Source organism: Tiliqua scincoides, chromosome 1 (genome assembly GCF_035046505.1).
Source record: "Tiliqua scincoides isolate rTilSci1 chromosome 1, rTilSci1.hap2, whole genome shotgun sequence".
Taxonomy (NCBI): Eukaryota; Metazoa; Chordata; class Lepidosauria; order Squamata; family Scincidae; genus Tiliqua; species Tiliqua scincoides.
Window position 1 is genome coordinate 14,564,408 of NC_089821.1, and position 15,142 is coordinate 14,579,549.

General features: G+C 41.3%; 1 protein-coding gene across 1 annotated transcript in view; it reads left to right on the top strand.

Moving 5' to 3' along the window:
• Positions 1-15,142, top strand: part of RTF1 (RTF1 homolog, Paf1/RNA polymerase II complex component) — a 45,161-nt gene that overhangs the window by 13,288 nt on the left and 16,731 nt on the right. Inside the window, 5 exon segments of the mRNA XM_066630764.1 lie at positions 5,689-5,799; positions 9,564-9,711; positions 11,444-11,645; positions 13,071-13,185; positions 14,373-14,484. Of these exon segments, the coding sequence (XP_066486861.1) occupies positions 5,689-5,799; positions 9,564-9,711; positions 11,444-11,645; positions 13,071-13,185; positions 14,373-14,484 (688 nt within the window).

Below are 15,142 nucleotides of genomic sequence, written 5' to 3' on the forward strand. Positions count from 1 at the left end.
AAGCAGTTCACCTGTGCACAATCTAAAACAGTTGTTCTCCAACTGTGGGTCTGGACCTGATTTTTAGTGGAACCTCTAAGAGGGGAGTATATTATATAACTGGGACCTATAAGAGGGGAGCGCAAACTATATATGCAGTGTTATCTTCATTTTAGATGTCAAAAGGGTTTTGTGGCTCCCAAGGTTTGCTTTTTTTCCGGAAAACGGGTCCAAATGGCTCTTTGCCTGTCTAAGGTTGCCGACCCCTGTTCTAGGAAATTCAGTATTCACTCATCTGCAAAGGAGCCTGAACATGTTGTACAATTGTTACTAGAGCATATTTGTGTGCCAATATGGTTAGCTACAAAAAGAATCTCAGACTTGCGTAGAGACTAGAAGTGACACATAACATGTGCACCATTTTGCCATCAATGGAAACTTGTCTTCTTCTGATTAACCAGGTATACAGCAGCCTCATAAGACTTGATATAAAAGGGAAAATGGGACAAAAATACAAAACAAAAGTAGGATGCTTTCTAATTTATAACCTAAGATATGTTTACTCCTATCTCCTCACCTCTCTGACTTACTCTGCAAGAAGCTTGGAATCTGTTATCTCAAAACACCAGTGTGCACTATCGCATACTGCTGGATGTAGCTATTTCCAAGGAAAGAAAGCAAATCCTTTTTTGTCAGTGGGAAGCTCTCTTCTACCTGCCTAAACAATTGTTTTCTGCAGCATTTGTCAATATGTATGTACTTCATGTTGATGACTGAGATTAATCTTCCAAATGCTAAACTAATATATTTGTGACTGTTGCATTTGAGGGCTGCTTAGCTTAAGTTCAGAATTTTAAAAGTAAAAAGAATCTAGTTTTTACTACCACACATGGAGATAGATATATCTAATTTATTTTTAACCCTTCTTCTGAAGAGCTCAGGGCAACCTATGGAACTCTTCTCCTATTTTATGAATGGGGTTCTGAATGGGGTTGCACTCCCTCTGAAGGAGCAGGTCCGCAGCTTGGGGGTTCTCCTGGATCCACAGCTGCTCCTGGAGTCCCAGGTGGTGGCGGTGGCCAGGGGAGCCTTTGCTCAGCTTCGGCTGATTCGCCAGCTGCGACCGTACCTGAGCTGCGCGGACCTGGCCACAGTAACCCATGCCCTAATGACATCTAGATTAGATTATTGCAATGCGCTCTACATGGGGCTGCCTTTGAAGACGGTCCAGAAATTACAACTAGTACAGAACGCGGCTGCTCATGTGGTTGCCGGGGCACGTCGGTTTGACTCTCGAGCCGTTGCTCCGGCGGCTACACTGGTTGCCGGTTCTGTTCCGGGCCCAATTCAAGGTGCTAGTTTTGACTTTTAAAGCCCTTTACGGCTCGGGTCCGGGGTATTTGAGGGACAGCCTCCTTCCCTACAATCCGGCCCATGCTCTTAGATCTTCTGGGGGGGCCCTTTTGACTGTGCCGCCACTAAGAGATGTGAGAGGGGTGGTGGCCAGGAAGAGGGCCTTCTCGGTGGTGGCCCCCGAACTGTGGAATACCCTCCCCTTAAAACTGAGAACTGCTCCCTCGTTGCTAATGTTTCAGTGTGGACTGAAGACCTTTTTATTTCAAAAAGCTTTTAATTGTTGACAGGCTGGCTGGCGTTCTTGCTTTTATATGAAAATCCACGGGGTTTGTTTTGTTTTTAACTGTTTCTTATGTTGTATTTTTAAATTGTTTGTTAGCCGCCTTGTGTGCCCGTTGGGCAAAAAGGCGGGGTACAAATTAATAAAATAAAATAATAAAAAAATAAAATTTATGGGAGGTTAGGCTGAAATAATGACTGACTCGAGGTCACTCAGTAAGCTAAACTTCATGGCTGAGACTTGAACTCAAGTCTTCCTGATCAAGTCTTAATGTATGCCTGGTAATTTTATTTGTTCTATTCTCTAGTGGCAGAAACTGTGTATGGTGTACAGGTGTGCGTCACTTAGCAACATTCTGACCTACCAGCAGACTGCACATGTGATGGTCCCATGGTGGTCTGCCCGAGAGTGAGTTCACTCAAGTAAGCCAACTGAGCCACAATAACCTGTGGACATTATATATCTGGACTTTCAGAAGGCGTTCGACACAGTCCCTCGCCAAAGGCTGCTGAGAAAACTCCGCAGACAAGAAATTAGAGGGCAGGTCCTCTCATGGATTGAGAACTGGTTGAAGACCAGGAAACAGAGAGTGGGTGTCAATGGGCAATTTTCACAATGGAGAGAGGTGAAAAGCGGTGTGCCCCAAGGATCTGTCCTGGGACCGGTGCTTTTCAACCTCTTCATAAATGACCTGGAGACAGGGTTGAGCAATGAGATGGCTAAGTTTCCAGACGACACCAAACTTTTCCGAGTGATGAAGACCAGAAGAGATTGTGAGAAGCTCCAGAAGGATCTCTCCAAACTGGCAGAATGGGCAGCAAAATGGCAGATGCGTTTCAATGTCAGTAAGTGTAAAGTCATGCACATTGGGGCAAAAAATCAAAACATCACGTATAGGCGAATGGGTTCTGAGCTGTCTGAGACAGATCAGAAGAGAGATCTTGGGGGGGGGGTGGACAGGTCGATGAAAGTATCGACCCAATGTGCGGCGGCAGTAAAGAAGGACAGTTCTATGCTTGGGATCATTAGAAAAGGTATTGAGAACAAAACAGCTAATATTATAATGCCGTTGTACAAATCGATGGTGAGGCCACACCTGGAGTATTGTGTCCAGTTCTGGTCGCCACATCTCAAAAAGGATATAGTGGAAATGGAAAAGGTGCAAAAGAGAGCAACTAAGATGATTACGGGGCTGGGGCACCTTCCTCATGAGGAAAGGCTATGGCATTTGGGCCTCTTCAGCCTAGAAAAGAGATGCCTAGAAAAGAAGGCGGACATGATTGAGACATACAGAATTATGGATGGGAAGGATAAAGTGGATAGATGCTCTTTATTATTATTATTATTATTATTATTATTATTATTATTATTAATAACAACAGTATTTATACACCGCTTTTCAACTAAAAGTTCACAGAGCGGTTTACAGAGAAAAATCAAATAACTAAATGGCTCCCTGTCCCAAAAGGGCTCGCAGTCTAAAAAGATGCAATTGAATACCAGAAGACAGCCACTAGAACAGACAGTACTGGGGTGAGGTGGGCCAGTTACTCCCCCTGCTAACAAAAAGGAGCACCCACTTGAAAAAGTGCCTCTTACCCAATTAGCAGGGGTTACACTCTCACATAACACCAGAACCAGGGGACATCCACTAAAATTGAGTGTTGGGAGAGAGGACAGACAAAAGAAAATATTTCTTTACTCAGCGTGTGGTCAGTCTGTGGAACTCCTTACCACAGGATGTGGTGACGGCATCTAGCCTGGATACCTTTAAAAGGGAATTGGACAAGTTTCTGGAGGAAAAATCCATTGCGGGTTACAAGCCATGATGCGTATGTGCAACCTCCTGATTTTAGAAATGGGCTATGTCAGAATGCCAGATGCAAGGGAGGGCACCAGGATGAGGTCTCTTGTTATCTAGTGTGCTCCCTGGGGCATTTGGTGGGCCGCTGTGAGGTGCAGGAAGCTGGACTAGATGAGCCTATGGTCTGATTTAGTGGGGTTGTTCTTATGCTCTTATGAGAGTGCTCCAAAACCGACCTGCCGCTTGCGCATCTGAAAGTGCTCTGAAAACCCACCTGAAATTGCTCTGAAACTGCCCTGCCAACATGCATCTGAAATGGTTTTCCTGCTGCTTACTGGCTGCCCTGAAAGCTCTGGCTGCTCCGCCAGCCAGAAATCACCCCAGCTGGCATCACTCAGACTAAGTCTTGGCTAAGAGTTGCAACATTTTCCCCCTTCTTGCAAATTGGAGGATGAAGGAACTTGCAATTAGATGTATTTTATCAGACAGTTAAAATACATATTGTCTGATTTGCCAAACTCTCATTTGACAATTGAGAGCACCTCACAGGTTTGTAGGGTCCTCTTCTTCCTACTTACTACTTATGCAAATTCCTCTTTCTATTTGCTATTTAGTAATAAACTTTGGCAATGGTTTTCAACCTTTTTCATGCCACAGCCCGTGTGTGTGTGTGTATATATATATATATATATAAAGTAAAACATGAGCTATCTGTCCAGCACCACCTTCCAGGACCCTCTCTGCCACCTTGCCCCTCTTGCCATCCACTCCCTGCCCTCATATTGCCCTTCCTGCACTGTTCAAAATATAATTATTAGAAAGAATGGAAAAAGTTACCATGAAGCCTGGTACTAGTGCAAGCAATTTTAGCACATTTGCTAAGAACCTGAGCAGGACTGGGACATAGTCTTCTGATACCTTAAGGGGTACACCAGATGCCTCTCCCTTGACCAGGTGGTGCTGTAGACCAGTGGTCTTCAACCTTTTTCATCCCCATAAGTTTCCGTGACCCCACAGCAGAGGCTTCGCAGCCCCTTGGGGGTCCTGCCCCCAAGGTTGAAGAACACTAAACTATGGCTGACCGTGATGGTTGAGCCAGTGTAATCATAGTTGCTGACTGCACTCAAATCAGAATGATATCCTGGTTTTAAACTCTGGTGTGAGAGCTACCTATGTTTAGGAGTAACTGTGGTTATACTAGTTCAGATGTCCCAATAAACCACAGTTTGCTAATCAGGAAGGGGGCGGAAGGAATTCATGAGGAGTATACAAGCTTGGTGATCAGTCAGCATGACTTCTGAACTTAGTTCACATGATCATAATCTTTGTCACTTTAAACAATTTGGGCTGCCTCTTGGATAGCAGGTTCAATTTCTGTTTTTTAGAGTGTTTATTGACATGTAGAAATAACTTTAAATCCTTTCCTGTGGTAAGGTTTTTTTTAGGGGGTTGCCCCATAAGACATTCCATAGCTGCAAACATACTAGATGTGGGTGCAGTGGTAGTTTGTAACCATAAATGCATGACAGTTGCAGGTATGCATAGAAATCTGTGTGGTCTTTGTCTTTTTAAAAGGCACATCTATAAATCTCTTCCATGGAGTGATATTACTTGCGGGAATACTCCTTGAGCATAAATTCTAATATGATGAGTATCCTGCATCTTTCATCCAGTCCCATTCAGTAATATTATAGGGTAAACAAGACAGAGAATATCTACGGATTTTGACTTATGTGTAATATTTATTTTGTAATGTGTAATATTTATTGAACATAAGAACATTGTTAATACTTATTTTGTATTTCAGCTGTTTGCAGTTCATTTTATACTGATATTTGTACCTGAATTGAGTAGATTACAAAATACAGTAACAGCAAAGAAACACAGTTAAATTAGTTTTTAAAAACCTGAGCCATGTAAAAATCAAACATAATGTAAGAAGTAAAGGATGTTGCTAAAACATTTGGAAATAAAAGTTTTGGAGCATTTTCACTAATAAACTCACAATCCTGTAAATATTTTTTAAGAATTCCAGAGGGCCAGAGGGTCAGGGAAATCAGAAAAAGCCCTGTTTGTATGCGACTAGTGCATTTCTTTTTTAAATTTTGTACAGAATACTATACTATGCCATATCATTAATTTATAAGAAAAACTCGGTTTAAAAACTGAAGGGTTTTTTTGTGAGAGGAACAAATGCAGTAATGAAAATTGTTAGTTAGAGTTGGAGGAGTTTTTCATCACTGAGTAAACTCTGTACTTCTTGTATCAGGAGCTCCTGTCATTGGCCAAACGGAAACGTGGTGACTCTGAAGAAAAGGAAGCACCTGCTAGTAAGCCAACAGCATCTTCAGACTCTGAGACTTCAGATAGTGATGATGAGGTAAGTTAGACACACTGGTAAATGAACTGTAACATGCTAGAGTAGTGGTTCCCAAACTGAGGGTTGGGAGGTCATAACCTGATTTTTGGTGGTTTTGCAAAACTGTCAAACTGATAGCTGACAAAGGAAATGTCTTGAGCCATATGGAAAGCTAAACTGATCCACACGTGTGTGTGTTTGCTCACGAGTAGGTGACTATGCTTCAGTCCCACTGCAAAGAAGAATGCAAGGCAACCAGAATGGTCCTGTTCCAAAGAATGTGGAACTCAGTAATGTTCCAGAAGGTGGTCCTCCCCCCCCCCCCACCATAGTAAAAAGAATAAAAATAGAGTCTTGAGTAGCTGGTAAAGTGAAACTTTTTTTTACTCTCCTAAAGCTATGTGGGTTCCAATAAAGTGTCATTTTAAAAAGTGGGTCCCTGTGCTAAAAAGTTTGGGAACCACTGTACTAGAGTGAACTATTACAGCGTTAGCAATGAGAATGTTATGGACTGCTTCTCCTTCCACATGAAGGGAGAACTTGGTGCATTTGGTATCGCTCTTGTGAATAGGCAAGGGTCCGCAAATTTCAATTTGGGGTACTGGCCAAGCATCGATGTGTCTTCCAACACTCACGGCCACCAGTCTCAAAACAGAAACATGTACCAGTCAGCCCTAGAAAGACATGCTGCACCCCTCACTCCAAAATGCAGATGCATAACATAGCCTCTTCTGCTCCCTAGCTAGTACATGATGGCTTCTAGGACCTGCCCTTTTTTCTGTTCTTTGTGGAAATTATTTCTTATTCATTTTGCAGAAAGTAACTACAAAGCATGGCTGGTACTTTCTGCAAACCCTAATTTGTAAGAAAGAGACTGCCTCTTCTTTCTTCCCTACTCTCCATGAAGGAAAAGGGTGGCAGTTTTTCTCATGCAGCATGGACTTTCTTTTTAAAGTGCTCCAGCCTTGCCTCACATCTTCTGCAAAAATGGAACTTGAAGGGAACTAGAAGATCCATCCTTCATGGAGAAGAAAAAAAAACTGGGGTTTATCTCCCTGTCAGAGGCATGGTGCATCTCCCAACTCATGGGAGAGAAGCAAACTCTTTTTTTCCCCCAGAGAACAGGAGAAGAAAAAAAAGAGGTCTCTGCCCCCCTCTCCAGATCAGGACTTTGTTGGAAGTCCAAGGGCACTTGCCAGTGGGAGGGTGCCCCCACAACTACCATGTAGGATATTGGATTTGTTGCAGCTTGGGAATAGGCCTTGATATGGAAAATTGCTTGGGAATAGACCTTGATATGGAAAATTGCTTGTATTCCCCTGCCTTCCATAGTTGAGATCAATTTTCACAGCATACAGAAAACTTCATTTATATCCACAAAGAGAAACTGAGAAAGCAGGGGGAACAGAGACTTTGCTTGCCAGTTTCTTGTCCAAAGAACAGCAGATCCCTGCTGGATCAAAGCAAAGGTCCTTCAAGTTAGGCATTATGTTTCCTGCAATAGGCAACCAGAAGCCCAGAAATGGAACGTGTAGTCAGTTGTCTTCTCCTGCTGTTGGTTCCTTGAAAGTGGTAAGCAGTTGGTGTACTGCTTCTCTATGTAGGCTGTCCTGATTAATAGCCATTGAAAGATGTGTCTTCCATGAATCTGTCTAATCCCATTCTAAAGCTATACCACATCCTGTTGCTGTGAAATCCATACATTAATTATGCATTGTGTGAAGTGCTTTCTCTTGTCTTTCCTGAGTCTCCTGCCCACTGAACAGCTTTTTAAAAACTCTGTATTTGTTTTCTCTGCACAAGGCGCAATTTTATACACTTGTATACGTTAAGAACATAAGAACAGCCCCACTGGATCAGGCCATAGGCCCATCTAGTCCAGCTTCCTGTATCTCACAGCGGCCCACCAAATGCCCCAAGGACCACACCAGATAACAAGAGACCTGCATCCTGGTGCCCTGCCTTGCATCTGGCATTCTGCCGTAACCCATTTCTAAAATCAGGAGGTTGCACATACACATCATGGCTTGTACCCCGTAATGGATTTTTCCTCCAGAAACTTGTCCAATCCCCTTTTAAAGGCGTCCAGGCCAGTCGCCATCACCACATTCTGTGGCAAAGAGTTCCACAGACCAACCACATGCTGAGTAAAGAAATATTTTCTTTTGTCTGTTCTAACTCTCCCAACACTCAATTTTAGTGGATGTCCCCTGGTTCTGGTGTTATGTGAGAGTGTAAAGAGCATCTCCCTATCCACTCTGTCCATCCCCTGCATAATTTTGTATGTCTCAATCATGTCCCCCCTCAAGTGTCTCTTTTCTAGGCTGAAGAGGCCTAGATGATGTCCCTATTTAGATGTTGATGTCCCTGCTTAGTCACCCATTTTCCTAAAAGTGCCAAACATAGTAGCCTTTCATTGTAGAGAGAACTGATCCTGCTCCATTCATCTTGATTGCCCTTTTCTGTACCTTTTCCTGCTCTGTGATATTCTGTCTTGAGCTGGGACAAGAAAAACTGTACAAAGGTTTTATTGGAGTTATTTAGGCTGCAGTCCAGTATGCATCTTTTTGGGAGTAAGCCTTATTGAACTCAGTGGAGCTTACCTCTGAGTACACCTGCAAAGGATTGTATTGTTAGTCTAGTTATTGGATTAGATCAGATATTGTGAAGGTAAAATATTTAGGAAGTCAGGCAGAAAATTTTCATGTTAATGTCTGAGTTGGTGAAGCTTGTTAGAATCCTCTTTAGGGGAGGTATATGAATAAGCACCTGTTTTCCATTTTGCCAGTCATATTTCAAAGATAAGGTATGTCTAATCTTTGAAGTGATGCATTAGAAAATGCAATATGCAAGAGCCCTAGCAGTGACTGAAAGGAGGCTCTGCTGAGCAAATGCAAGCAACAGCTTGCATTACAAGATATAAGAAGGAAAGTATATGGGGGAAAAATCGGGATGTTGAGCATGATTCAAACTTAGCAACTGTATGTTACAGCATGAGTGTATTTCTTATCTTTGTGTTTCAGTTATTGTTACCCTTTAGCTATTAACAAAGCAGATTAGACAGTGCTCTTCTGCAGTTTTCTTCCTCACCCTTTCTTTAGTACTATATCAAGGGTCAGTGGTGATAGATCCCAAAGTTGGTAGAGTATTGGCAATCCAAAGTGCCCTAGAACAGCATGGTTTAAATTGTGGAAGGAAACTTTGAACAGAGCTGCTAGGAAGCTGAGCAAACCAAAAACTATTTCACACTGTGTTGTACAAAGCAGTCCTTAACTCTTCCTGTTTGTTCAGCTAGCAGAAGGTTGAAGTTGCATTTCAGTTAAGAACATTGCTTTCTGTTGCTGTCATTAACTATTTTTCTAAATTACACAGACACAATTTAGCTTGTGTTTGATGTGCTAGGCTTTCTAGAATTTAACATTCTTCTGATCCTTAATGTACTTGCTGGAGAAGATTAATTTCTGAGGAAAAGAGTCCTCAATACCCAAACTAACTTTGAAATGTGCTGTTTTGTTTGTGTTTTAAAATATGAAACAAGAACTTGGGAGTTCTTCCTAGCATTTGAACATGAATTCTTTTATCTCTGTAGTCTCAGCCACCTGATGCAATTGTACGCATGGACTCTGCAGCAGAAATCTGGGTTGCAGTCTGGGCTAAGTTCTTGATCCGTGGTGTGCCCCTCTTCTCCTGGAAATTTAACTTGTCTTGATGTTTAAATGTGTGATATGTTTGGAGAGAGGCTTCAGCTTTTCCACATGATTCCCTTCATTCCTCTTATACTACAGTGGACGGTCGGTGGTTCTAAAAACAAAAAGAAAGGGAAAGCAGGGAAAGTAGAGAAGAAAGGAGCCATGAAGAAACAGATGAACAAAGCAGCCTCATCAGGCAGCTCTGATAAAGACAGCTCCGCAGAGAGCTCAGCACCTGAAGAAGGTAAGCAAATACCCTGTAGTAGAAATGGGTACTCTGTTTTCTGTTGGGTTTTGATCATGGATGCTTCCTCAGTTCAGATTATTGTGATACTTGTGATGGGCCAAGCTGGTGTACTGGACACATTTCTCAACTAGTAATGTCATTATTTTTCCCCCTATTTTAAAATCTTTTTCACTCTATATGTTTAGAAAAAATGGGCAAGAAAAGGAGAAGGGCTAAATACTTATTGAAATGCCAATCATATTGTTTTTGTCTGCACTGTACTTTTTCTCTTCCTTCGTGCATCCACTGTCTTGGAACTATGCCATGGCAATATGTAAATAGTCATCATCCTGTTGCTATTTCAGATGTATGTTGTTGATACAGCTGACAGAATAGAGGCCTTCTCTTCACAAATTGCTAATGAAACTAAAAGAAAAAAGTCTGTTGGCTTACCCTTGTGCTTGTGTCTAACATGTCTACTATAAACATGGTACTGAAAAGGATTTAAGAAGATATCCTGCCTGTCATAACCAGTGGTCTGTATTGTTCAACTCTAGCTCAGGGCTTCAGAACTGATACTGAAAAGTATGTGATAAATTCCGGTATCTTATTATTTATACCCCCTCTTCCGTCCACAGAGGGACCATCAAAGCATTTGATAACACTTTAAAATACAACAACAGAAACACAATGAAAAACATAAAAGTAGGAGACAAAGTATAACAATAACCAGGAAACACTCAAAGTCAGTAGCATTGGCAGAGTCAACTAACATTCACTGCCCACCTGAAAAAATCTCCATTGACTGAGCAAGCAAGCCCTCCCAGGGAAGGGTATTCACAACTAAGATGACCCTATCTCACGTTCCAGTCAACCAAGCTTCCCCAAGTGTTGAGACATGGAGCACGGCCTCTGATGAAGAACAGGAAGTACAGGCAGGTTCATGTGTGAGAAAGTGGGCTTTCAAGTTTTCACATCCCAAGTCATGTAGGACTTGAAAGGTCTCATAAACAACACCTTGAATTAGAGTTTTGCATTCTAAGAACAATTTTCTTCACCCAAAACCATTAGAACTGAGACTGTGTCCTGAAGTATGAACTGTTCAGATGGTAACATATGAGTGGAAATCTCTGCCTAGCTGAAAGGAGTTCGGTATTGGGTTGTATGATAAGTTTAGTGATGACTAAAGTTAGGATACAACCCATTGTATCCTATTGAAAAATATTGGTTGAGGGATATTGACTGGAAAATGGAAATTCATAAAGAAAGATATTAAGAATATTTATGTACCTCTTTTCAACAAGGTTGTTCACAAAGCAGTTTACATAGCTAAATGAAGAAATGTTTCCATGCCCCCAAAGGGCTTGCAGTCATAAAGGAAGAACATGCCAGCAACAGCCAGTGAAAAAGATGTCATTCTGCAGTAAAGGACTGTTGCTCTCCTCCAGTAATAAGAGAAGACCTCTGCAGAAGATGCATCTGCCATGTTAGCACGGCTAACACAAGAATCAAAGTAGTTGGAGTGTGTTAGATTTCTCAGTCATTTATTTTCAATATGTTGACATTTATCTTCTGAAGCAAAGATGCATCTTATCATCATAGCTTGCTGTAATCTGCCTTGAGCCCTCAGGATATACTAAATGATAAATGTAAATTTAGGCATTCTTGTTTTTGTATTCTTTTTTGATATTGTCGTACTTCTTGGCATTCTGGGCCAGTACAGTTGGCATAAAAGTTTCACCTGTTTCAGGTGAAGTATCTGACTCAGAAAGCAACAGCTCCTGTTCCAGCTCAGACTCAGATTCCTCCTCTGAAGATGAGTTCACTGATGGCTATGGGGAAGACCTCATGGGTGATGAAGAGGATAGAGCTCGGCTTGAACAGATGACAGAGAAGGAGAGGGAACAAGAGTTGTTTAATCGGATAGAGAAGAGAGAGGTGTTGAAGAGAAGGTGAGATTGTAAATAGTTTAATTTACACAACCATTTCAGAGTGTGTCATGTATGAACGAACACACCGCCTGCTCTGTTTCAGCCCTTCTAATACAGTTACCATCCTTTCTATGTTTATGTATTCCAAGGAAAGTGTAGTGTACTTCAAAACAGTCCTTATTGACCATTTAGAGTGTTGGTTTGTGTGTGTGTTTCAAGGCAAGCTTAAAGTTGAGTAGATGTACATAGGAATATCAAATGACTCTTTTTCTGGACACAAACAATTATCATATGTTAACTAATTTTCTTTTCACTGCTCCAGAGTTGGCACTACTAAGCAACACACTTTGCTGAACCTGGCATATTCTGTAACTGGGTTTGTTCAAGGGATTATTGTGATTTGGATAAATCATATTAAATACTGCACTCCTCCAACCAGAAGTAAATACAATGAAATGGTCAAAGAAATTGCATTCTTTCCATCAGTGGCTAAATTACCAACTGTCAATTATTGAAATATCTTTAAAAACGTTTAAAGCAGCAATTTTCAGTCTTTTTCATCTCATAGCACACTGACAAGGTACTAAAATTGACAAGGCACACCATCAGGTTTTCGACAATTGACAAAAGCACACCATGCTTCCAGTAGGGGCTCACATCCCCATTGGCTCTACTAATAAATGATTTTCCTCCAAATTTCTGTGGCATTCCTGTGGACCGCTCACGGCACACTAGTGTGCCACAACGCAGTGGTTGAAAATGTCTGGTTTAGAGATACTGTAGTATCTGATTTTGTTGAAAGAAGTAGAACTTGCATTCTTCTACCATTGTCCTATCTTCTGACTCTGGATCTCCTATAACGATTAGTTAGTTGCTTTTCATCTGCAATTTATATAGCATAGGTCCCTTCTTACAACCCTTCTAGTCTGAAGTAGAATTGTTTGGTTTGAAGCATACACTGCGAATTGTAGAATTTAAACCACTTTTTTTTTTTTACTTGGAACTTTCTAAAAAGGAATTGACCAGATAAAGCTGTCAGTTTCCTCATACAACCAGTTGACCATGTGTGCTGTTCATTCTGATAGTGCCAAATCTGGGGTTTTAGTGTATAAAATACAAACTCAGTAGATGCTGAACTTAATTTGGCACCTGAATATTTTCCAGTTTCTTTCATCATAATCTGAATTGTTTGCTACAAAAACTGACTGCATTTTTTAAGATAACCATCAACTACTGTTTTCACCTCTCAAATTCTGGATCATGGTCTTCCACTTTAAAACTGGTCAGTTTCCTAACATCCATGTAACTTACAAAGTTACTCCACTTCCTACTTCAAATTTCTTTGCTTTGAAATTTCTAATCCACTATGCTATTTTAACAGTCCTGTCCTAATGCTTTCTGAAACTGTTGCAGTCTCTTAATCTTTTAATGTTATTTTGGAATCAGGTTTGAAATAAAAAAGAAATTAAAGACGGCAAAAAAGAAAGAAAAGAAGGAGAAAAAGAAAAAGCAAGAAGAAGAACAGGAGAAGAAAAAACTCACCCAGATCCAGGAATCCCAGGTAGAAAATGGCACAAGCTCATTTTCTAGAGCTCATTGTCTAGAAATTCCCTGTACTTCGTTTTGGTAATGATAAATCACTTAAGTTTCAACCTTAATTCAGACTGAAGGATTTTTGAGTAGATTACAGAATTGTCTCAGTGAAACTCTGACAGTTTCACCTCTGACAGGAGGTGTTTTGTTTGTTTGTTTGTTTTGTAAAGCTAAGTATTTTGTTTCCATCTTCTAGGAAGTCTCTGGTAAACTGTGTTGACCACATTTTGTTTTTGAGTCACAGACAGTAGAGCAGGAATAGGTTGTATTGATGCATCTGCATTTGGCTATTGGCGGCAAGCGAGCATCATTGACTTTTGAAGAAAATGGCCTGTCATTTCCCTATCAGTGTAATTTTTACAAAACATTTTTGGTGGGGTAGTGATGCATGTGGTGTGACCATAGCTTTGCAGACTTCTAAAGAATTCACCCAATGCCAAAGACAGTTCTCATGCATATAAATACTTTGTCCCAGAAGATTATTCATATTCAGAAAAAAAATTCAAGGGAATTTCTAGGCTTCTATGAAACAGTGGTTTAACATGCAGGGGAGATGCGTACAGGGTAGGAAGGGTCTTGAAATTATGCATCCTAGGATGCATATTGATGCTATATGAAGCAACAGTCATGCTGCACTGCAAAGTATTGGTGGTTATAGGTTGTATCCAAACAAGGGTGAGTGTAAGGGAGCTCATAGAAAGGAACTTTTCCAGTTCCTTGGGGGCGGGGGCGGGGAATTTAATTTCAGCAAATTCCCCTCTTCAATACTACCAAATGCCATCCCATTTCTAAAGGTCCCCCAACCCTTAGGAACACCTTTTGGAAGGAATTCAGTGGCCTCCTTGAGCAGGATGGAGCCGAAAGCTACCTTTACACAAACTTTCTTCCTCTCACATTGCTTTGGGTACAACCCTATAGCATGATGTCTAGATGTATTTACAGTTAAGATATCCTGTGCTCAGCTTTGTAAGCTAATGAAGGCAAAATAGTTGCTGCTCCCTGAGATTATTCAGTGCAGTTCTGTTCCTCATCCCAAATCTGTGTTGGCATAATCTTGATATCATGTTAAAGGCTACGTAGCTATAAGCATGTGTATCTGTAACTGTTTTAGACCTGAAATGCAACTAGATCTTGAAGAGCTTGTTATGTTATCAGGTAATGTCGCACAATAAAGAGCGGCGGTCAAAGCGGGATGAAAAATTGGATAAGAAATCGCAAGCCATGGAAGAACTGAAAGCAGAAAGAGAGAAAAGGAAGAACAGAACAGGTAAGTTCAAGCGGAAAACTATCTGAAATGGAGTGCATTTCCAGTTCATGTAATATGATTGTCATTTGATGTCCAAACGTTCACCTTTACATATCATTATAAGACACTTCACTGTCTTACTAATTGTGCAGGGCAACCATTTTCAACCACTGTGCCGTGGTACACAGAATGGTCCCCAGGTGTGCCACGAGAATTTGGGAGAGGGCCATTTATTAGTAGGGCCAATGCGGGATGTGAGCCACCATAAACAGCATGGTATGCCTTGTCAGTTGTTAAAAAACTAATGGTGTGCTAAAGACCAGAAGTGATTGTGAGGAGCTCCAGAAGGATCTCTCCAGACTGGCAGAATGGGCAGCAAAATGGCAGATGCGCTTCAATGTCAGTAAGTGTAAAGTCATGCACATTGGGGCAAAAAATCAAAACTTTAGATATAGGCTGATGGGTTCTGAGCTGTCTGTGACAGATCAGGAGAGAGATCTTGGGGTGGTGGTGGACAGGTCGATGAAAGTGTTGACCCAATGTGCGGTGGCAGTGAAGAAGGCCAATTCTATGCTTGGGATCATTAGGAAGGGTATTGAGAACAAAACGGTTAGTATTATAATGCCGTTGTACAAATCGATGGTAAGGCCACACCTGGAGTATTGTGTCCAGTTCTGGT